The 22,839-nt window shown below is 47.1% G+C and overlaps 1 protein-coding gene across 1 annotated transcript in view; it reads left to right on the top strand.

The window, feature by feature from the left end:
* The first annotated feature begins 3,261 nt into the window (after nucleotides 1-3,261).
* LOC142497988 (guanylate-binding protein 7-like) overlaps nucleotides 3,262-22,839 on the top strand; it is a 39,848-nt gene continuing 20,270 nt past the window's right edge. The window contains exons 1-5 of the mRNA XM_075606490.1: nucleotides 3,262-4,410; nucleotides 15,606-15,796; nucleotides 19,163-19,290; nucleotides 19,867-19,976; nucleotides 22,002-22,213. Of these exons, the coding sequence (XP_075462605.1) occupies nucleotides 15,613-15,796; nucleotides 19,163-19,290; nucleotides 19,867-19,976; nucleotides 22,002-22,213 (634 nt within the window). The 5' untranslated portion in view covers nucleotides 3,262-4,410; nucleotides 15,606-15,612. The remainder of the gene's footprint in view (nucleotides 4,411-15,605; nucleotides 15,797-19,162; nucleotides 19,291-19,866; nucleotides 19,977-22,001; nucleotides 22,214-22,839) is intronic.

Here is a 22,839-nt window from a genome sequence, read left to right as displayed (position 1 = left end):
CGTGGTAAGGTGCCCGGCGTAGTAAGGAGCCCGGTGTGGTAACGTGCCCGGCGTGGTAACGTGCCCGCTGTGGTAACGTGCCCACTGTGGTAACGTGCCCGGCGTGGTAAGGTGCCCGGCGTGGTAAGGTGCCCGCTGTGGTAACGTGCCCGCTGTGGTAACGTGCCCGGTGTGGTAACGTGCCCGGTGTGATAACGTGCCCGGTGTGGTAACATGCCCGCTGTGGTAAGGTGCCCGGCGTGGTAAGGTGCCCGGCGTGGTAAGGTGCCCGCTGTGGTAACGTGCCCGCTGTGGTAACGTGCCCGGTGTGGTAACGTGCACGGTGTGGTAACGTGCCCGGTGTGGTAACGTGCCCGGTGTGGTAACATGCCCGCTGTGGTAACGTGCCCGGTGTGGTAACGTGCCCGGTGTGGTAACGTGCCCGCTGTGGTAACGTGCCCGGTGTGGTGGGTCTTGCAGGCCATTGGCTTAGGTACCATTGGCCTTTACCAGGGGTTCAGCACGCAGGCAGGGTTGGCAGTTATTGGGGTGCATTACCTGTGTTAATGAAAGCCCACGGTCTGTGTACCCCCAGACTTCGTACACACACACCCCCCGGCTCCAGGCGTGTCTAGCATGTGGTATGAAATCTCCCTTTGCACAGAGCTGGAAAACCCCAGTCTTGCACAATCCCTGTGTGCTCTGCCAGCCGGACATTCCTTCACATGCGGGAGGCCGGGGTTAGGGAAGTGGGGGGGGGCGTGTGATACATTACACTGCTTATCCCTCTGAATCTCCAGTGTCGTTTCTATACAATAGGGGCCCGATCAGAACTATTGCAGACATGTTTCAGTGCAGATAACACACTGTACGTAGCGGGTGAGAAGTGGAAGCACAGAGTGCTGTGTGATTATAGGGTGAGGGTCTGTCCCGGACCCGTGAACATGCTCAGGCGTGTTTAGTGACCCCCCCTCCCCCCGTTGTCGCCCCAGCATAGTTCCTCTGCCACCATATGAAGCAATTTCCTATAATGACTCTCACTTCCTCCCGTCCCTTTGATGACATTTGGAGAATATTCCCTCCCAGGCTGGAGACCCATTGTAGTGTCGCACAGCTCAGCAGTTATATCAAAGTCATTCATTTATTGCAAACAGGATTTCTATCCCGTAAGCCTGATTCCTATGACAAGTGTGTCCTGGGCAGACAAGGTCGTGCCCTTCAGCGCGGAGTGAAGCGTTCCTGACCTCCGCGGGACCAAAGGGACAAACCCCCCCCCCGCGCATCATTCATCACAGACAATGAGGCCGCGCTGAGCCCCCGTGTGCAGCTAAATATCACACATAACGGTTACTTTCTTATGGGTGGCTCTCTGGAAAAAAGAGAACTGGGATAGAAGAAAATGGCTGTTATAAGGCTTCAGTGAAATGCAGAGGCAGCTCTCATTTCGGCTTACTGTGCCTCAGCCAGGTGGAAATACAATGGATTAGGCAATTTCTGTAAATGGCAAATGTTAAAAAGTAACGTGTGTTTTAGAGAAGAAAATGCTGGAATTTAGAGCGGTTTCCTTTACTGATTTTCCCTAACTCCTCCAATTACCCCATATAACCCCTCCCTATATCTCCTCCTATTACCCCATATAACCTCTCCCTATAACTCCTCCTATTACCCCATATAACCCCATCCCTATATCTCCTCCTATTACCCCATATAACCCCTCCCTATATCTCCTCCTATTACCCCATATAACCTCTCCCTATAACTCCTCCTATTGACCCATATAACCGCTCCCTATAACTCCTCCAATAACCCATATAACCCCTCCCTATAACTCCTCCTATTACCCCATGTAACCTCTCCCTATAACTCCTCCAATAACCCATATAACCCCTCCCTATAACTCCTCCTATTGCCCCATATAACCCCTCCCTATAACTCCTCCTATTACCCCATATAACCCCTCCCTATATCTCCTCCTATTACCCCATATAACCTCTCCCTATAACTCCTCCTATTGCCCCATATAACCGCTCCCTAGAACTCCTCCAATAACCCATATAACCCCTCCCTATAACTCCTCCTATTACCCAATATAACCTCTCCCTATAACTCCTCCAATAACCCCATATAACCCCTCCCTATAACTCCTCCTAGTACCCCATTTAACCTCTCCCTATAACTCCTCCTATTGTCCCATATACCCTCTCCCTATAACTCCTCCTATTACCCCATATAACCCCTCCCTATAACTCCTCATATTGCCCCATATAACCTCTCCCTATAACTCCTCCTATTGCCCCATATAACCTCACCCTATAACTCCTCCTATTACCCCATATAACCTCTTCCTATAACTCCTCCTATTACCCCATATAACCCCTCCCTATAACTCCTCCTATTGCCCCATATAACCCCTCCCTATATCTCCTCCAATAACCCCATATAACCCCTCCCTATAACTCCTCCTATTGCCCCATATAACCTCTCCCTATAACTCCTCCTATTGCCCCATATAACTGCTGTCTATAACTCCTCCTATTACCCCGTATAGGCGCTCCCTATAACTCCTCCTATTGCCCCATATAACCTCTCCCTATAACTCCTCCTATTACCCCATATAACTGCTGTCTATAACTCCTCCTATTACCCCGTATAGGCGCTCCCTATAACTCCTCCTATTACTCCATATAACCTCTCCCTGTAACTCCTCCAAGAACCCCGTATAACCTCTCCCTATAACTCCTCCTATTACCCCATATACCCCCTCCCTATAACTCCTCCTATTACCCCATATAACCGCTCCCTGTAACTCCTCCTATTACCCCATATAACCCCTTCCTATAACTCCTCCTATTACCCCATATAACCGCTCCCTATAACTCCTCCTATTACCCCATATAACCCCTCCCTATAACTCCTCCTATTGCCCCATATAACCACTCCCTATAACTCCTCCTATTACCCCATATACCCCCTCCCTATAACTCCGTCTATTACCCCATATAACCCCTCCCTATAACTCCTCCTATTACCTCATATAACCTCTCCCTATAACTCCTCCTATTACCCCATATAACCCCTCCCTATAACTCCTCCAATAACCCATATAACCCCTCCCTATAACACCTCCTATTACCCATATAACCCCTCCCTATTACACCCCCCCCCCCCCGTATAAGCGCTGCAGTAGTAGAGGCGCCTGAATATGCTGAGGAGATAATGAGTCACAGGATTAATGTTTGCTAGAGAAATGTTTGCCTATAAAACGGGAACAAGTTTCACTTTCAGTCTGTACAAAGCCTGGCACGGAAACAGTGTCATGCAGGATATATACAAGAGAGGAAGCAAGGAAAGCACAGAGAGACCACGGCAGGGACACAGAGAGACCACGGCAGGGACACAGAGAGAGAACGGCAGGGACACAGAGAGACCACGGCAGGGACACAGAGAGAGAACAGAGCAGGGACACTGAGAGAACACAGCAGGGACACAGAGAGAGAACGGCAGTGAGACAGAGAAAACAGAGCAGTGACACGGAGGGAACAGAGCAGGGACACTGAGAGAACACAGCAGGGACACAGAGAGAGAACGGCAGTGAGACAGAGAAAACAGAGCAGTGACACGGAGAGAACAGAGCAGTGACACTGAGAGAACAGAGCAGGGACACTGAGAGAACAGAGCAGTGACACAGAGAGAACAGAGCAGGGACACCGAGAGAACAGAGCAGGGACACCGAGAGAACAGAGCAGGGACACTGAGAGAACAGAGCAGTGACACTGAGAGAACAGAGCAGTGACACTGAGAGAACAGAGCAGGGACACTGAGAGAACAGAGCAGTGACACTGAGAGAACAGAGCAGGGACACCGAGAGAACAGAGCAGGGACACTGAGAGAACAGAGCAGGGACACTGAGAGAACAGAGCAGGGACACTGAGAGAACAGAGCAGTGACACTGAGAGAACAGAGCAGTGACACTGAGAGGACAGAGCAGGGACACTGAGAGAACAGAGCAGTGACACTGAGAGACCAGAGCAGGGACACGGAGAGAACAGAGCAGTGACACTGAGAGACCAGAGCAGGGACACGGAGAGAACACGGCAGGGACACAGAGAGAACAGAGAAGGGACACAGATAGAACACGGCGGGACACAGAGAGAACACGGCAGGCACACAGAGAGAACACGGCACTGACACAGAGAACACGGCAGTGACACAGAGAGAACACGGCAGTGACACGGAGAGAACACGGCAGTGACACGGAGAGAACACGGCAGTGACACGGAGAGAACACGGCAGTGACAAGGAGAGAACACGACAGGGTCACAGAGAGAATACGGCAGGGTCACAGAGAGAATACGGCAGTGACACAGAGAGAACACGGCAGTGACACGGAGAGAACACGCCACGGCCAGTGAGAGGAACGTTTCCTTAAAGGTAAATGTAGGTTTAACATTTTGTTTTGACTTTAATAGGAAGAGATTCTAACAGACGCGCATTCTGAGAGGCGGCCGCATGTTCTGAGAGGCGGCCGCATGTTCTGAGAGGCGGCCGCATGTTCTGAGAGGCGGCCGCATGTTCTGAGAGGTGGCCGTATGTTCTGAGAGGCGGCCGCATGTTCTGAGAGGCGGTCGCATGTTCTGAGAGGCGGTCGCATGTTCTGTGAGGCAGCCGCATGTTCTGAGAGGCGGTCGCATGTTCTGTGAGGCGGCCGCATGTTCTGAGAGGCGGTCGCATGTTCTGTGAGGCGGCCGCATGTTCTGAGAGGCGGCTGCATGTTCTGAGAGGCGGCTGCATGTTCTGAGAGGCGGCCGCATGTTCTGAGAGGCGGCCGCATGTTCTGAGAGGCGGCCGCATGTTCTGAGAGGCGGCCGCATGTTCTGAGAGGCGGCCAGCTGCATGTTCTGAGAGGCAGTCGCATGTTCTGAGAGGCGGTCGCATGTTCTGTGAGGCAGCTGCATGTTCTGAGAGGCGACCGCATGTTCTGAGAGGCGGCCAGCTGCATGTTCTGAGAGGCGGCCAGCTGCATGTTCTGAGAGGCGGTCGCATGTTCTGTGAGGTGGCCGCATGTTCTGAGAGGCGGCCGCATGTTCTGAGAGGCGGCCGCATGTTCTGAGAGGCGGCCGCATGTTCTGAGAGGCGGCCGCATGTTCTGAGAGGCGGCCGCATGTTCTGAGAGGCGGCCGCATGTTCTGTGAGGCGGCCGCATGTTCTGAGAGGCGGCCGCATGTTCTGAGAGGCGGCCGCATGTTCTGAGAGGCGGCCGCATGTTCTGAGAGGCGGCCGCATGTTCTGAGAGGAGGCCGCATGTTCTGAGAGGCGGCCGCATGTTCTGAGAGGCGGCCGCATGTTCTGAGAGGCGGCCGCATGTTCTGAGAGGCGGCCGCATGTTCTGAGAGGCGGCCGCATGTTCTGAGAGGCGGCCGCATGTTCTGAGAGGAGGCCGCATGTTCTGAGAGGCGGCCAGCTGCATGTTCTGAGAGGCGGCCAGCTGCATGTTCTGAGAGGCGGCCGCATGTTCTGAGAGGAGGCCGCATGTTCTGAGAGGCGGCCAGCTGCATGTTCTGAGAGGCGGCCGCCTGTTCTGAGAGGCGGCCAGCTGCATGTTCTGAGAGGCGGCCAGCTGCATGTTCTGAGATTTATCTTATTATAAGGCGATAATGGACAGGAGGAGTAAAGGTGACAAGGAGAAGCTGGAAAGTGAGAGCGAGAGAGAGGAGCAGAGAGAATTATAGCAGGGGTTCCACATGATGCTACATACTGTATGATCATACATGTGATAACCACACTCCTGTGGCTTCTATGGCTGAGGTTTGTGTGAGGGAGGAGGAGAAAAGAAGCATAGATGATAATAGCTGAATATATACACAATACGGGGTATTGTAAGTTAATTTAAAGGGGTATTCTCTTTTTCGGAAGGATCGAACAAATAGAAGGGGAGGTGGAGTATGTCTATATGTTAAACCAGATCTAAAACCTATTATAAGGGATGATGTCTATGAAGAGAATGATGAAAATGTAGAGACCTTGTGGATAGAAATTAGCAGTGGAGGTAAAAGTATAAAGAAAATGTTTGTGGGAATATGCTATAAACCACCAAATATCTGTGAGATTGAGGAAGCTAAAATAAATTTGCAAATGGAGAAGGCATCAAAATTGGGTCATGTTTGAATAATGGGGGATTTTAATTATCCAGACATAGACTGGGGCAATGAGATTAGCATTACAACAAAAGGTAACAGGTTTTTGGGGGTGCTTAAAGATAATTATATGACCCAAATTATTGAGGAACCAATCAGGAGAGGGGCAATACTGGATTTGGTCATATCAAACAATGTAGAAGTAATAACAAATATTCAAGTCCTGGAACATTTGGGGAACAGTGATCATAACATGGTCTCATTTGAAATAAATGATCAAAAAACAGATTACTTGGGTTCAACAAAGACCTTCAACTTTGGAAAGGCAGATTTTAATAAACTGGGGTCTAATCTAGTAGTAATACAATGGGATGATGTTTATGCAGGGAAAAATGTAGAAGATAAATGGGCAGTCTTTAAAACATTGTTAGAAAAGCACACTTATCAGTGTGTACCCTTGGGTAATAAGTATTAAAGAAATAAGTCAAAACCAATGTGGCTAAATAAACAGGTAGGAGAGGAAATGGACAAGAAGAGGAAGGCGTTTAGATTCTTTAAGTCAGAAGGGACAGCGACATCGTATCAGAATTACAAGGAATGTAACAAAAATTGCAAAAATGGATAATGAAAAAAGGATTGCAATAGAAAGTAAGGTCAACCCTAAAAAATTCTTTAAGTACCTTAATAACAAAAAAATGAGAAAAGAAAATATAGGACCCTTTCAGTGTGAGATGGGTAGGCAGATAATTGGATATAAGGAAAAAGCAGAGGTATTAAACAAATTCTTTGCCTCTGTGTTTACCAGGGAAGAATCAAGTTCAATAGTAGCGCCACAGGAGGAAGCCACAACCTCCATATTAATGACCAATTGGTTAACTGAGGAAGAAGTTCATAAGCGACTTGAAAAAATTAAAGTAAATAAGGCACCTGGCCCCGATGGCATACATCCAAGAGTTCTCAAGGAGATAAGCTCAGTAATAGCAAAACCATTATATTTAATATTCAAGGACTCCATTTCCACAGGCTCAGTACCACAAGATTGGCGTAAAGCAGATGTAGTGCCTATATTTAAAAGAGGAGCGAGATCACACCTGGGGAATTACAGACCTGTAAGCCTGACTTCACTAGTAGGGAAACTACTTAAAGGTTTAATACGGGATAATATTCAGGAATACCTAATGGAAAACAAAATTATTAGTAATAGTCAGCATGGATTTATGAAGGATAGATCTTGCCAAACTAACCTTATTTGTTTCTTTGAGGAGGTAAGTAGAAATTTAGACCAGGGTAATGCAGTTGATGTGGTCTACTTAGATTTTGCAAAGGCTTTTGATACGGTTTCACACAAGAGGTTGGTGTACAAAATAAAGAAAATTGGACTCAGTAATAATATATGCACCTGGATTGAAAACTGGTTAAAGGACAGACAACAGAGGGTTGTCATAAATGGAACTTTTTCAGGTTGGGCTAAAGTCTTGAGTGGAGTACCTCAAGGATCGGTACTGGGACCCCTGCTTTTTAACTTGTTTATTAATGACCTTGAGGTTGGGATCGAGAGCAAAGTCTCCATCTTTGCTGATGATACTAAATTGTGTAAGGTAATAGAATCAGAGCAGGATGTCATTTCTCTTCAGAAGGACTTGGAGAGACTGGAAACGTGGGCAGGTAAATGGCAAATGAGGTTTAATACAGATAAATGTAAGGTTATGCATTTGGGATGCAAGAATAAAAAGGCGACTTACAAATTAAATGGAGATATATTGGGGGAATCCTTGACGGAGAAGGATTTAGGAGTGCTTGTAGACAGCAGGCTTAGCAATAGTGCCCAATGTCATGCAGTAGCTGCAAAGGCAAACAAGATCTTATCTTGCATCAAACGGGCAATGGATGGAAGGGAAGTAAACATAATTATGCCCCTTTACAAAGCATTAGTAAGACCACACCTTGAATATAGAGTACAATTTTGGGCACCAATCCTAAGAAAAGATATTATGGAACTAGAGAGAGTGCAGAGAAGAGCCACGAAATTAATAAAGGGGATGGACATTCTAACTTATGAGGAGAGGCTAGCTAAATTAGATTTATTTACATTAGAAAAGAGGCATCTAAGAGGGGATATGATAACTATATACAAATATATTCAGGGACAATACAAGGAGCTTTCAAAAGAACTATTCATCCCACGGGCAGTACAAAGGACTCAGGGCCATCCCTTAAGGTTGGAGGAAAGGAAATTTCACCAGCAACAAAGGAAAGGGTTCTTTACAGTAAGGGCAGTTAAAATGTGGAATTCATTACCCATGGAGACTGTGATGGCAGATACAATAGATTTGTTCAAAAAAAGGTTGGACATCTTTTTAGATGGGAAAGGTATACAGGGATATACCAAATAAGTATACATGGGAAGGATGTTGATCCAGGGATTAATCCGATTGCCAATTCTTGGAGTCAGGAAGGAATTAATTTTTCCCCTTAATGGGGTTTTTTGTTTGCCTTCCTCTGGATCAATAAGTCAGTATAGATATAGGATAAAGTATCTGTTGTCTAAATTTAGCATAGGTTGAACTTGATGAACGTACGTCTTTTTTCAACCTCATCTACTATGTAACTATGTAACTATATGTAAGGTTATATTGCTAAATGAATGGGGTAGGTAGATATGGCACAATGTCATGTGAATACGTGGTATAGATCAGGGGACATATGAGAACAGAAAAGATATACCCTATAGATGCGAAAACCTCAAAATAGCGCCAAACTTAGACAGCCGGGGGATATAATATCATATGATAGGGAAATGTTAGAGCAGGTACTGTTCCTCCTAAATAACCCTGTAACCAAAGTAGTACTATGATAGGATTGTATTTGTGTCGTAAGTGAGCCAGACGACCAGATGATCTGAGCAGCTGGGATTCAATATTATCCAACCGTGCAGAAGACAAACTGCTGCAACATATACAGGTAGGTCATAGCTGATTCTGGCTGCCACAGACTGATCTGCAGACAGTCTATCATTGTCTGCTATTACCGGGGTTTCCGCAGTAATCCATGCCCATATCAGGCTGTAACTATGGCTGCAGTCATGTTGTGAAGGGTTCATAACCACAGAGCTCCATAGCCGTGTGTAGCAATGTGTGGGGTATACTGCTGCCTGCAGTGTGGAATAACCACCCTGCTACTACAATACACGTGTGGCTGGTTCTTATTGCCACAGGCTTTTACACAGACAGGTGGGCCGCCAACAGAAATAATGAGGCCCGGGACAAATGAAAGGAGCAGGCCCCCCCCGGAAAAAAAAATCGGACGCAAGTTTAAATTAAATGTTTTCTTGTTATAATACTGAAAATAACCATTACAATGCAGTCTGTTTATTTTAATATTTTCAATAAAAGACAAAGATACCCATGCATGGTCACAGCTTAGAGCACAGCTGTCTGTGGGCGGGTTTGCTGGCTATGCATCTTAACCCTGGCTGTGCTCAAAGCTGTGACCATGAAGCAAGCTTAAGCCTATAGGGAACCATGTTAAACATGGTTTTGAAGCAAAAGGTGGCACTGTGTGCTCATTTGCATGTAATTTCCCAGAATCCCTTGCTGCAGTGGAAGTGCTGTGTGCTGGGTGATAATGGTGAAAGGCAGGGTTGCAGTCCTGTCTAAGACGTGCAAATGAGCATACAGTAATATTTCCATTTTATATATATATATATATATATATATATATATATATATATATATATATATATTATTATTATTTTTTTTTGCAAAATGAATGCTCTGAGTATGGCCAAATGTATATAACAAAAGAAAAAGATATCCAATGCTACATCCAATGTGATGAAATACATAGGTAGATACTTCAATGTTCGTATTCTCATGACTAAGGGTCATTTAGTTAAACACTTTGGCCAAAGTGTTATAAGCCTGCAGCCACGTCACGGCATGACCAGTATGCAGCCACGTCACGGCATGACCAGTATGCAGCCACGTCACGGCATGACCAGTATGCAGCCACGTCACGGCATGACCAGTATGCAGCCACGTCACGGCATGACCAGTATGCAGCCACGTCACGGCATGACCAGTATGCAGCCACGTCACGGCATGACCAGTCTGCAGCCACGTCACGACATGACCAGTCTGCAGCCACGTCACGGCATGACCAGTCTGCAGCCACGTCACGGCATGACCAGTGGCAGGTCCTAACACTACCTGTGAAAATTGTCATTTACTGTACCTCTGCAGTGGAGGGAGAATGGCCTCAATAGACCTGTCCTACACAAACACATGAAAATAACCTGCTACCTATGAAGTGGGGTGGGGTGAGCTTAAACCCTGGAAGCATGGGCCAAAAACCTCCAAACAACTGATATCATTTGAAAATTATTTTTATAGCACTATCTCAAACATTGTCATGGGCTGCTATTTAAATTTATATGAATCTTCAAAAAAATAATATTTGTAATCGCTCTAAGACTGATGCGTTGCCCATCTCCTCATTGTTAGGCTGGCAAAATCTTGTATCAGGTCGCGAAAATGTGGTTTTTGAGCGAGTTCGTGCTCAGTGGACAGCATTGCTAGATTGTGGATGCGCTGTTCACTCATCGTTGAACGGAAGTAGTTTTTGATCATTGATAATTTGCTGAATGCGCGTTCTCCTTCAGCCACAGATAGAGGTAGGGTGCCGAAAATTCTGAGCGCAATGCATACATCTCCAAATATTCCTTCAAATTGTAAAGTATAAATTGCATTTAATAAGAGACTTGTTCAAATGTGGCGTTGTATAGTTTTCGAAGATGTAGAATTTTACTTGCTAAAGATGTTGTAAGGTCGTCCGGGTATTTAGACACAAGAGTTTCAGCGGATGTCACAACTTCTTCCTCTGTCATAGTTCTCAATTTTAAAATGGGAAAAAACAAGTGGCATACTGTACATATTCCATGGATTTAAAACGTTGGTTTAGCTCACGGTAAGATGTGTGCAGAGGTATGCAATGGAGACCGTTTTTAAGGTGAAATTAAAATAAGGCTTTATTGTGCCTGTCCCTTTAACACAGCAAAACATATGAAAACAACAAACGCCTATCCCTTTCTGCAGGGCTGGAGGGATAATCCCATTACCACCCTATTCCTCAAAGTCTCAAGAGATACCTTAAAGCAGGTGGCCCTTCATGTCAGTCTCTGGTAGGTTCCTGGGTCCCCTGTGTCCAGGAATATTGGTCTTTGGGTGTCTTGATCTCAGCACATCCTTTGTGCTCAATACCACTTTCCTCTTGTCAGCACCATTGTGTACTGAGGAAAATCTCCTTCCTGTTTCTGGGAACAGGCTTTTTCACAGAGCTGTAATTAGGCAGATGGAGTGGTTGATTGCAGCTGTGCAATTAACCAGCACACTGCTAGATTAGAGGTACGATTCTTAACAGGGATAATTCCCTGTTACATACCTCCCCTGTTTGTGGGAAGCTTGGGCTTACCACGGCCGAAGCCCATCCCTCCACTCTCATTCGAGATATCTCTGTGTCTTGAATGAGAGTGGATGGAGGAAGAGAACCCTCAGTCCCACTGGGATTGGAGCCCTTTCTCCAGTTTATTCGTGTTTCCTCCCAAAGGTGCTTGAGATCAGCACCCCTCAGTCGCACGAGAAGGACTTTTTCCAAATATAGTTTTTTTACTGAGTGCGTGGTCATGAGATTCCCTTGCGTTGGGTGCTCCTCTTATTGTCGGCAAACTGTATGGCAACAGTTGCAGAGCGTTTAAGAATAGCCCTTTGAGTTTTCCGCTCTTGAAGCTGTCTCTCTGCACTTTTTCCACTCAATGGAGTTGCTAGTTCAGCTTCTTTGGGATTGAGTTGCAATTCCACATCCACTTCCAGAGAATGTCCCATCTTTTCAGCTTCATCAGCTAAGGATTTTTCTGGTTTTTATTCTGCAAATGTACCATTTTTGTTGCCTGTTGGGTGGCTGAAGGTTTAGCTAGTGCTTGTTTAGGTGGTTAAAATTTTGAAACCTTGTTTTTCAGATGAGCGGTATTCCCAGCTCACACCGTACCCTTGTCTTCATGGGTTTTAGTTGCTGTGGGATACTGACGCTTGGGCAGGGTCAATAACTTTTCTTGTAGTACTGTAATCTCATCTGCGAGAGAACCCTGTTTCTTGAGTGCATCCTGCAATTCTCCTCTCAGGGTATTCATCTCCTCACTGTGCTTCCTCTGAGCTTGCTTCCTCACCTCCATTATATTGTGAAGTACTGTGAATTTCTTTTCTCGGGCCGCAACTACTTGTCTCAGTTTCTGGACCTTCTTGTGCTCCCTCTTGTACTGAGTCACCTGGGCCCTAAGCTTGGCCTCTAGCGATGCTTTGGTGATGGTCAGGGTAGCCTTCAGTTTCTCATGAATTTTCTCACTAAATCAGATGTTCCTGCAGCAGTTGTACTTCTTTTGCAGCCTGCAGATTTTCTTCCTGCAGAGTATGCTGCTTCTCCTCAGCATTCTGGAGGTGCGTACGCAGACCTTGCAGTTGGTTCTGCGGTCGGTACTCTGCTTCAAACATTTCATCTTCCAAATGTTTCTTTATTTCTTTAAGCTCGTGCAGCTTTTCATTCTTTTCCTTGACGTGGTCTGTCAAATGAGAATTCTCTTCTTTCAGTCTTAAGTTTTCTCTTTTTGCAGTCTCTGTAATATTCAGGGCCTCCTTGTAGTCTTCCTTCCATTTACGCACATCTGCTTTGAGACTGACGGTCTCCTGGCGTGAGACTTCCATCTCTAGGTTGAGGGTCTGAATCTCCTTCTGAGAGACTTTGAGATCTATATTAAGATTGAGGATAGTTTTTTGAGAGATGTCCAGCTCCTCAGCGAGTCTGTGAAGTTGCTTTCTGGACACTTCCAGTTCCGTGCGGCAGCTGCTGATTTCTTGGTGTGAGGCATCCAGTGCTATGCGGAGAGTATGAACCTCCTTCTGGGATATGTCCACCTCTGTCCAGACACTGTTGACCTCCTGGTGTGAGGCATTCAGTTATATGCGGAGAGTGTGAACCTCATTCTGAGAGACTTCCACCTCTCTATGGCACTTGCGAACCTCTTGATGAAAGACTGTAATCTCTTTCAGTGCCTCCTCATACTTCTGCTTCAGAATAGCAATTCTATGAATGGAAAAGTCCCGCGTCATGCATAGGAGATACCGGCACCCCATAACGGCGCCTGTTATGGGGTCTCCGGACATAAAACCAACACGGTTCATCTCCGGAGAACCCCTGCACATCTACAATATTAATAGATTTGTTCTGTAAAATATTTTTATTTGCCGGCGAGATTTGTGCAGAGAGAGGCGGATCTCGCTCTCTGCTGACAGATCTCGCCAGCGGAGGCCTTCTCGCCAGGGCTCGCCATCTGTCTGCCGGTATCCTCTCCCAGATATGAGCACTTTCCTGCATACTGCAAGGGGAATCCGCCAAAAAATGGAGAGTTCTACGTCTGGCAAATGGCGATTCTCGCAGTTTTCTGCATAGGCCCCTCAGTATACATTGAGCCACACTCAGTATATATTGAGTATTTACCACATCATATAATTATCTGGTGGTAGTAGGGGCCCCCTGTTGTGGGTTTCTGTGGCACTCTATGCTGTGTTACCTCACAAGGATAATATATATATATATATATATATATATATATATATATATATATATATATATATATATATTATTTACATATGTGAGGGGTGAGTTAATGCTAGCTCATTTTGATACTCTTGTAATTACTAGCATTGCCTTCAGGCACTATTGGACCATACATCAGTATTACAATATAGTGGTATCCTTGGGAGTAGGCAACTATCAACGTTGACTTATTAACTCACTCCTCTCCTATTATAACTACAATTAGATGGACTGTGTTATTTTGCTGGTGTTGGTGGGTCAATCCATCTTGCTGATTTGCACCATCAATCCCCACCACCCCACAACTATCAATGTGTGTGAGTGGTCATAATCATAAGGGATTGTCGGCGCTGTGTTCAATTTATGGTTAATTTCTTTTAAACACTGTTACATTAACACTCGGTAATATATGTTTTAAGATAAAAATAATAAAGGTTACATTTTAACTAGTGGTGTGCATTTAAGTGAATTTTCTTCGGGACACAATGATTTTGTGTTCCTTACTTCACTGAAGGGGAACCCCCAGCGGTATCTGATATCACGAGGCCGGAGAATGTCTGTAGTGGGCTTAAGCATTCTTCTCCATGTTAGTGTAGCAGGGGCGAGATCGTGAAACACCCTGATACTCACGTTTTCATAAACCAGGTCTTGTAATGTTCTCATCTTCTGCCAAAGTTGCTCTCTGGTGTTGAAGTGGAGTTGGAGGACAACATTACGTGGCTTGTCCATGTTTGGAGGCCTTGGTCTTAGAGCCCTATGGCAGCGATCTATTGTCAGGAAGTCTGCGGTATTATATGGCAGTAGCGCTCTGAACCAACCCTGGCCAAAAAACTCTGGAATTCGTTTTATTCTGAGGTTGTTGCCACGGCTCCTGTTTTCCTGATCTTCCTGCCTTTCAGAAAGTCAACCATTTGGGCCTTTTCGTTCCTCCATGTCTCTGGCCATTGTGTCCTGGTCTCTTATAACCTCATCCATTTTATTCTCCAGGTCGTCTGTCTGCGCTCCCAGCTCCGCCACGGGAACAAAATGCCCGCTCTGCTTCTCTCCCAGTCATCTCGTCGCCTTTTCCTCACAGGCCAACGGCGGCCATCTTGCTGCAGAGCCTAATCAGATCGAGGCTTAAATCGGGTGTTCCCGCGTCATCCCTGCTCACAGACGGCGACTTCAATCGCCTGGGGGGAACCTCGCTGACTCCTTCAAGCCCAGCGAAGGGCCCAACCCCACGTGGGGATGTAAACCCTTCTGCTCAGGCATCACGTCGGCCCGGGACAATGCATTGTTAACATTATTTAAAGAGGTTGATGCTATAAAATTTGAAAGGGAGGGGGGCCTTTCTTTAAATAGGAAATGTAACTCTAAGGCCGCGCCTATAGTGCCGTCGATGGCGACGGTGACACGATGGGTGATGTCACTCGTCGCCGTCGCCACAGGCGGAAGTTATATTTCGCTGGGCGGCGGCGTCGCAGGTTTCCTGACATTTGATTGGTTCAAGGGCTGTCACATGAGGTGACAGCCCTTGAAAAATCTAATTTTGCCGGCTACCAGTTTTCGCGACGGCGACGTCGCTCCGTCGCATTTGTTTTCGGGCGACGTCGCGTCCCGTCGTCGTCACTATAAGGGCGGCCTAATGGTGTAATTACAAACGAGTGCCCCTTGTACCCTGCAGTATATATCACACTGAGCACTGCTTGTGTTACGAATGTTTTATTTCAGTGCACTAGCTGCAGGCGTGTTATGGAGTTATTACATAGCTGTAATACAGATCAGATACAGGACGATCTCCGCTTCTGGCTTTACGTGGGGTTTCTCCTTCACAAGATGTAACTCTGGGTGTTTCCCGGTCCGCAGATTGAAGATGGCCCAGATGAAGCTTCCCATGTGTCTGATAGAGAATCAGGAAGGTGGAGAAATTGTGGTGAATCAGGACGTGGCGCAGATCCTGTCTGACATCACTCAGCCCGTGGTCGTTGTGGCGATTGTAGGGAAATATCGGACCGGAAAATCCTACCTGATGAACAAGTTGGCGGGACGCAGTGATGGTGAGTGACACCAGCACCCTCCCCAAATGACAATGTAAGTAAAAGTGATTTTGTATTTAAAAACCCAATACAAAGTTCTAACCTAACAGTAGGAAACAGTACCCTCCCAATAAGAAGCTGTACCCTCCCAATAAGAAGCGGTACCCTCCCAATAAGAAGCTGTACCCTCCCAATAAGAACCGGTATACTCCCAATAAGAAGCGGTACCCTCCCAATAAGAAGCTGTACCCTCCCAATAAGAAGCGGTATCCTCCCAATAAGAAGCGGTACCCTCCCAATAAGAAGCTGTACCCTCCCAATAAGAACCGGTATCATCCCAATAAGAACCGGTACCCTCCCAATAAGAAGCTGTACCCTCCCAATAACAAGCGGTACCCTCCCAATAAGAACTGGTACCCTCCCAATAAGAAGCTGTATCCTCCCCATAAGAAGCTGTATCCTCCCAATAACAAGCGGTACCCTCCCAATAAGAAGCGGTACCCTTCCAATAAGAACTGGTATCCTCCCAATAAGAAGCGGTACCCTCCCAATAAGAAGCGGTACCCTCCCAATAAGAAGCAGTATCCTCCCAATAAGAAGCGGTATCCTCCCTATAAGAAGCGGTAACCTCCCTATAAGAAGCGGCACCCTCCCAATAAGAAGCAGTATCCTCCCTGTAAGAAGCGGTATCCTCCCTATAAGAAGCGGTAACCTCCCTATAAGAAGCGGTACCCTCCCAATAAGAAGCTGTATTCTCCAAATAAGAAGCGGTACCCTCCCAATAAGAAGCGGTACCCTCCCAATAAGAAGCTGTATCCTCCAAATAAGAAGCTGTACCCTCCTAATAAGAAGCTGTACCCTCCCAATAAGAACCGGTACCCTCCCAATAAGAAGCTGTATCCTCCCAATAAGAAGCGGTAACCTCCCAATAAGAAGCGGTACCCTCCCAATAAGAAGCGGAACCCTCCCAATAAGAACCGGTACCCTCCCAATAAGAACCGGTACCCTCCCAATAAGAACCGGTATCATCCCAATAAGAACCGGTACCCTCCCAATAAGAAGCTGTACCCTCCCAATAACAAGCGGTACCCTCCCAATAAGAACTGGTACCCTCCCAATAAGAAGCTGTATCCTCCCCATAAGAAGCTGTATCCTCCCCATAAGAAGCGGTACCCTCCCAATAAGAACCGGTACCCTCCCAATAAGAAGCGGTACCCTTCCAATAAGAACTGGTATCCTCCCAATAAGAAGCGGTACCCTCCCAATAAGAAGCGGTACCCTCCCAATAAGAAGCAGTATCCTCCCAATAAGAAGCGGTATCCTCCCTATAAGAAGCGGTAACCTCCCTATAAGAAGCGGCACCCTCCCAATAAGAAGCAGTATCCTCCCTGTAAGAAGCGGTATCCTCCCTATAAGAAGCGGTAACCTCCCTATAAGAAGCGGTACCCTCCCAATAAGAAGCTGTATTCTCCAAATAAGAAGCGGTACCCTCCCAATAAGAAGCGGTACCCTCCCAATAAGAACCGGTACCCTCCCAATAAGAAGCTGTATCCTCCCAATAAGAAGCGGTACCCTCCCAATAAGAACCGGTACCCTCCCAATAAGAAGCTGTATCCTCCCAATAAGAACCGGTACCCTCCCAATAAGAAGCGGTACCCTCCCAATAAGAAGCGGAACCCTCCCAATAAGAACCGGTACCCTCCCAATAAGAACCGGTACCCTCCCAATAAGAACCGGTACCCTCCCAATAAGAACCGGTACCCTCCCAATAAGAAGCGGTACCCTCCCAATAAGAAGCGGTACCCTCCCAATAAGAACCGGTACCCTCCCAATAAGAAGCGGTACCCTCCCAATAAGAAGCGGTACCCTCCTAATAAGAACCGGTACCCTCCCAATAAGAAGCGGTACCCTCCCAATAAGAAGCGGTACCCTCCCAATAAGAAGCGGTACCCTCCCAATAAGAAGCTGTACCCTCCCAATAAGAAGCGGTACCCTCCCAATAAGAAGCGGTACCCTCCCAATAAGAACCGGTACCCTCCCAATAAGAAGCGGTACCATCCAAAGGGCAGCCCTGATGCTCGATCTGTGCATCACCATCAGCTCTTTGAACTGCCTCTGCGTCTTGCCTACAGTATATAGGAGAGCCCGCACGGGCATCTAATGAGGTAAACAATATGCCTTGTTGTACAAGTGAGTCTGTCCTTCCTTTTATAGCTTTTTCCAGAGTGAGGGAGCGTGAGTGTGAGACCAGGGGTCATGCTGCCACAAGTTATGAAGAGAGAGGTGATCTGGCACACAATCAATGAAGCACTACAGTATAATGTCACCTGCCGGTGCCCACGGACCAAGGGGGGTCGTCCTGCCAAGTCCCCAAGTGGTATCACAGTAAAGAGAATAGTCCAGGCGCAGGGTCTTATCACAAAGTAGAAACTTTAATCCAGCATAAATCCAACGTTTCGGCTGCACACAGGCAGCCTTTGTCAAGGTGAGAGCTGATACCAAACAATGCTAAAAACCCTTCAATACCCCTTACACTTACCTATCTAAGTGATACCAGGTGAAAAATGGCACGAAGGCTGCGAAAAACATGACGTTGTAACTGCGCATGCGCGGCATCAACCACAGTAAGCTGTGTCGCCATCGTCATGAAAAGAGGGAAGCTTCAATGAGGGCAGCTCGTCACATAATCACAAGCTCCCAAGCCATTCCCCTAACGTCCCGCCCACTTGCCTAAGAGTCGCATATCCCGGAACTGTGATCCACTACTGGCCAATGAAGTCATGCCTAAAACTGGCAGTCACTTAGATAGGTAAGTATAAGGGGTATTTAAGGGTTTTTAGCATTGTTTAGTATCAGCTCTCACCTTGACAAAGGCTGCCTGTGTGGAGAAGAAACGTTGGATTTATGCTGGATTAAAGTTTCTACTTTGTGATGAGACCCTGCGCCTGGACTATTCTCTTTACCCTGATTCCACAAGTTATGAAACCAGAACACTTTACGCAGCCAGGTTTATCAGCACCGGTCTGCACGGGGGTGTACTTATCTATTGGGTCCGTCCGGACCAAAAGTCTTTAAGGTTCTTACCTCTTCTGTTGCCAAATTTAGGCATAGTCTTGAAAGACTTATTCAGTGTATTGTTTTCATTCATGCCCCCTCAGGCCAGAAGAATGGGGCCCCAACAATACCCAAGCTCCAGGGACAGTGACACAGCAAGGGAGGGGAATTATGGGGGGGGAGGAGAAGTGAGGGGACCTTGGTACCGCGGTCACACCGCCCTTCCCCTATATATGTCCGGGTTTTCTTTTTTATTCTCTATTTTTAAAGTGTTATTTTTCTCTGTTTTCCCCCTTTTCTTTATATATATTATTTCCCTCCCTCTCCCTCCAGGGTTTGCTCTGGGATCCACTGTCCAGTCTAAGACTAAAGGGATCTGGATGTGGTGTGTCCCTCACCCTTCTAAACCTGGGCACACCCTGGTGCTGCTGGACACAGAGGGGCTGGGGGACGTGGAGAAGGTAAGTGGGGACAGATGTCTCAGTGACCTCCAGCCTGGTTCCTTCTATGCTGGAGACGCATGTTAACACTGCTCAGTGCTGCAAAACGGTCTATCAGATAAGGGGTTAATGTACGTGTTAGATGGACTAAGTGGCTGTATATCTTAGGGCGTCTCTGGCACTGCACAGGGACGATGGAACGAAATCAGGGGAGCGTCAGTACCTGGAAAAAATATATACAAACTACCATAGTGTATACTGCTATTAAACAAAACATATGATAGGTAGGGCTCCAAGGAGCAAGAGGGAGCTGGATTAGGTATATACTCCAAAACAGCATATAATAGGGAGAGCGATATCCCAGAAGAGAGACACAGAGTCATATCATATGTTTTGTTTATACCTAATCCAGCTCCCTCTTGCTCCTTGGAGCCCTACCTATCATATGTTTTGTTGAAGTTTATATATATTTATCCTTATTTTATGTTTTCACTGATATTTGCACATAGATATAGTGTTTGATCGCCATCTAGTGTCTTTCGTATGTAACTGCACAGGGACGCTCTGTGTTACAATGATTCTGTTTCTCTGTCTCAGGGAGATAGTAAGAATGACGCCTGGATCTTCTCTCTGGCTGTTCTGCTGAGCAGCACCCTGGTGTATAACAGTGTGGGGACTATTGACCAGCAAGCCATGGAGCAGCTGCAGTATCCTTTATAGTAACAGTCTGACTGGTGATCTGCAGGTCTCGCTAGTAGTAATGGTAATATCTGTTTGTCACGTTAGACCATCTCTTTTAACACCATTTATATTTAAGGGATCAGTCACAAGGCAAAACAAGGCGGGGACATAAAATGAGGTTTATTCAGAGAAGACCTCGGAAACACACAGAAACACAAAATACAGAGAAGTTACACACTTACTGGGGTCTGGGGGTTGAGAACAAGACTTTCCTAGTTGCAGGGTGCCTGCTTCAACAAAAGGCGTTAACCTGTTCACCCCACGTCACTGAAATAAATCTGGAACAGGTAACCTTACTCCACAGAACCAGTTCTCAGCTTGGCTAGGATTCCCCGGCATCGCAATGCCCCGGGAAACCTTACCGGCGCTTCCCTGGGCTAGTCCCAAGGTTACCTATATGTCTGAAAAGACTGAGGGGGAGAGAGCTCTGATCGGCGGCAGCCCCCTTCATAGACTACTATGTCCTACAGTATGTGTTAACATGAACAGAGCCTTTCTGCCACTCAGAGCGTGGGAACTTTTCCCACCAGCCAATCAGAGCAAGGCTCATCTGGCTGATGATGTCAGAGGAAGGAGGTGTGCCAAGGCAGCTTGAAAAAAACAGATGGGCGGGAAATATGAATTAGCCAATGGGAAATGTGCCCACCTACAGCATCTTCCCCCCAGAAACCCCACTGCCGGCTCCACTAAGTCTGCAGTCACAGAAGGGTCCACAGTGGGGAGCCCCCTGTTCTCTAGAACTGGCACCTAGCCTTTCCCTGCTCACCAAATGGTTCTCCCACCTCTGGATGTCCTTCCTCTTTTGAACTTCAAGGTCTATCCAGACATCCAGGCACCTATGTAAATGCCCTGGCTGACCGCGTAGACACATAGGATAAACATCACAAACCAGACTTTAATAAAGTATAAACCTTGGGGGACCTTATATACGTGTGGGAAATTAGTTAGGGATATCTGGGCTCGAAAACCAGGAGTCTGGGGGCCACGGTGCAGCCCCAATGTAATTCACCCAGTGTACCCACAAATAGTGCCTGCACGCTGGGGAAAATCAGGGGACCACCAGTAGCTGGGCCCCCCGAACTCCTGCAAACAAAAGGAATACATTTTTGCCCAAGTATCCCACCTAAAACGAACACTCTCAAAATCTGGAATTTCTACGACATAGGGAACCCCAAAAGCCCCTAAACAGGTCAGGTTTTTCTATACTTTACAAGGGACTTCCATAGCCCACCCCATCCTTATGTACAGACGGGTACCCACAAACCTATACTGTCTGCAGGGAGCCATAACGGTACTCTTGGTACCCTTAAACCAGGGACCCCCATTTCTAAGTATACTAGAACATATTTCACCATGGCTCACTTTCCTTCCCAGGCTGTGCTGAAGCAGGGCATCCTAGTGGTGAGTCGCGGTTAGGTTTTTAAGGGGAGATAGTGCCGGGGCAATGTGTATACATGTATTCGAAAATCAGGCCTGACTGTCGGATACATTTATCGGGGAACCGGCAACTCTGGTCCCTGACCTGATACGCACATTCTGCCCCCACTTTCTCCGCAAATTCCCCCTTAAAATGCATGCACCAGAAATCCCTGTGTGACTGCTGCCCGGAAAGGGAGAAACACAAAACATACTTGTAATACATTTTGGGCAGTGGATTGCTGCCCAAATACATGTGGCTGACTATAGGGGCTCTGTAATAATCCCCCCCGGCTCCCAAAGTCACTTTCCTGCAGCTCTCTCCTGGGGGAAATCACAAACCTACGTGGCATTACTATCCCACAACCCTCCAGGGGACCGTATAGGGGAACATGGTTACAGAAAATACATTGTTTTATCTTACTGGACCCAAGAGCTAACCCTCTTGGCACATTACCCACAGTCTCTAGAGGCAACCGTCTGGGCTTCACCTTAATTAATGAAGGCCAGCTACCTCCGACCCTCACAATGTTCTCAGTCAGTCCGACCCTCAGTTCTTCCTTAGCATCTCCCAGTTATGTGACCGAGCTGACCGAGCGGATTAAGGTGAAATCGTCCCCGGGAGAAGGAAAAGGAGAGGATGAGGAGGAAGACGAGTCTACCGAGTTCAAGAGGATCTTCCCGTCCTTCATATGGTGCATCCGGGACTTCAATCTAAAGCTGGAGTTGGATGGGAAACCAATCACTGAGGACGAGTATCTACAGAACGCCCTGAAGCTCAAGAAAGGTAGAAGTGTGCGAGTACACAGCCTGATTCATCTCAGGCTGACTGGTGCGAGTACACAGCCTGATTCATCTCGGGCTGACTGGTGCGAGTACACAGCTTGATTCATCTCGGGCTGACTGGTGCGAGTACACAGCCTGATTCATCTCAGGCTGACTGGTGCGAGTACGCAGCCTGATTCATCTCAGGCTGACTGGTGCGAGTACGCAGCCTGATTCATCTCAGGCTGACTGGTGCGAGTACACAGCCTGATTCATCTCAGGCTGACTGGTGCGAGTACACAGCCTGATTCATCTCAGGCTGACTGGTGCGAGTACACAGCCTGATTCATCTCAGGCTGACTGGTGCGAGTACACAGCCTGATTCATCTCAGGCTGACTGGTGCGGGAATGTGACATTACACTTTGGGGCAAGCAGCTCAGCGATGGCCACAGGGTTAGGAAGGACTCAGAGCAAAGTATTAAAGGGAAAGCAGTGAAGGGGTTAATCAGACAAAGCCAGTCACATTTAACACTCACTCTGGAACCCAGGGCATGTTCTACTGGAAACGTATTGGAAAGTGAATCTAGGCCCATGCATGAAATGTAAGAAACTAGTTAAACAAGTGTCCTATACGTGATGCAGATAGG

The sequence above is a fragment of the Ascaphus truei genome, chromosome 6 (assembly GCF_040206685.1).
Source record: "Ascaphus truei isolate aAscTru1 chromosome 6, aAscTru1.hap1, whole genome shotgun sequence".
Lineage (NCBI taxonomy): Eukaryota > Metazoa > Chordata > Amphibia > Anura > Ascaphidae > Ascaphus > Ascaphus truei.
This window is presented reverse-complemented; position numbering and strand designations above follow the sequence as displayed.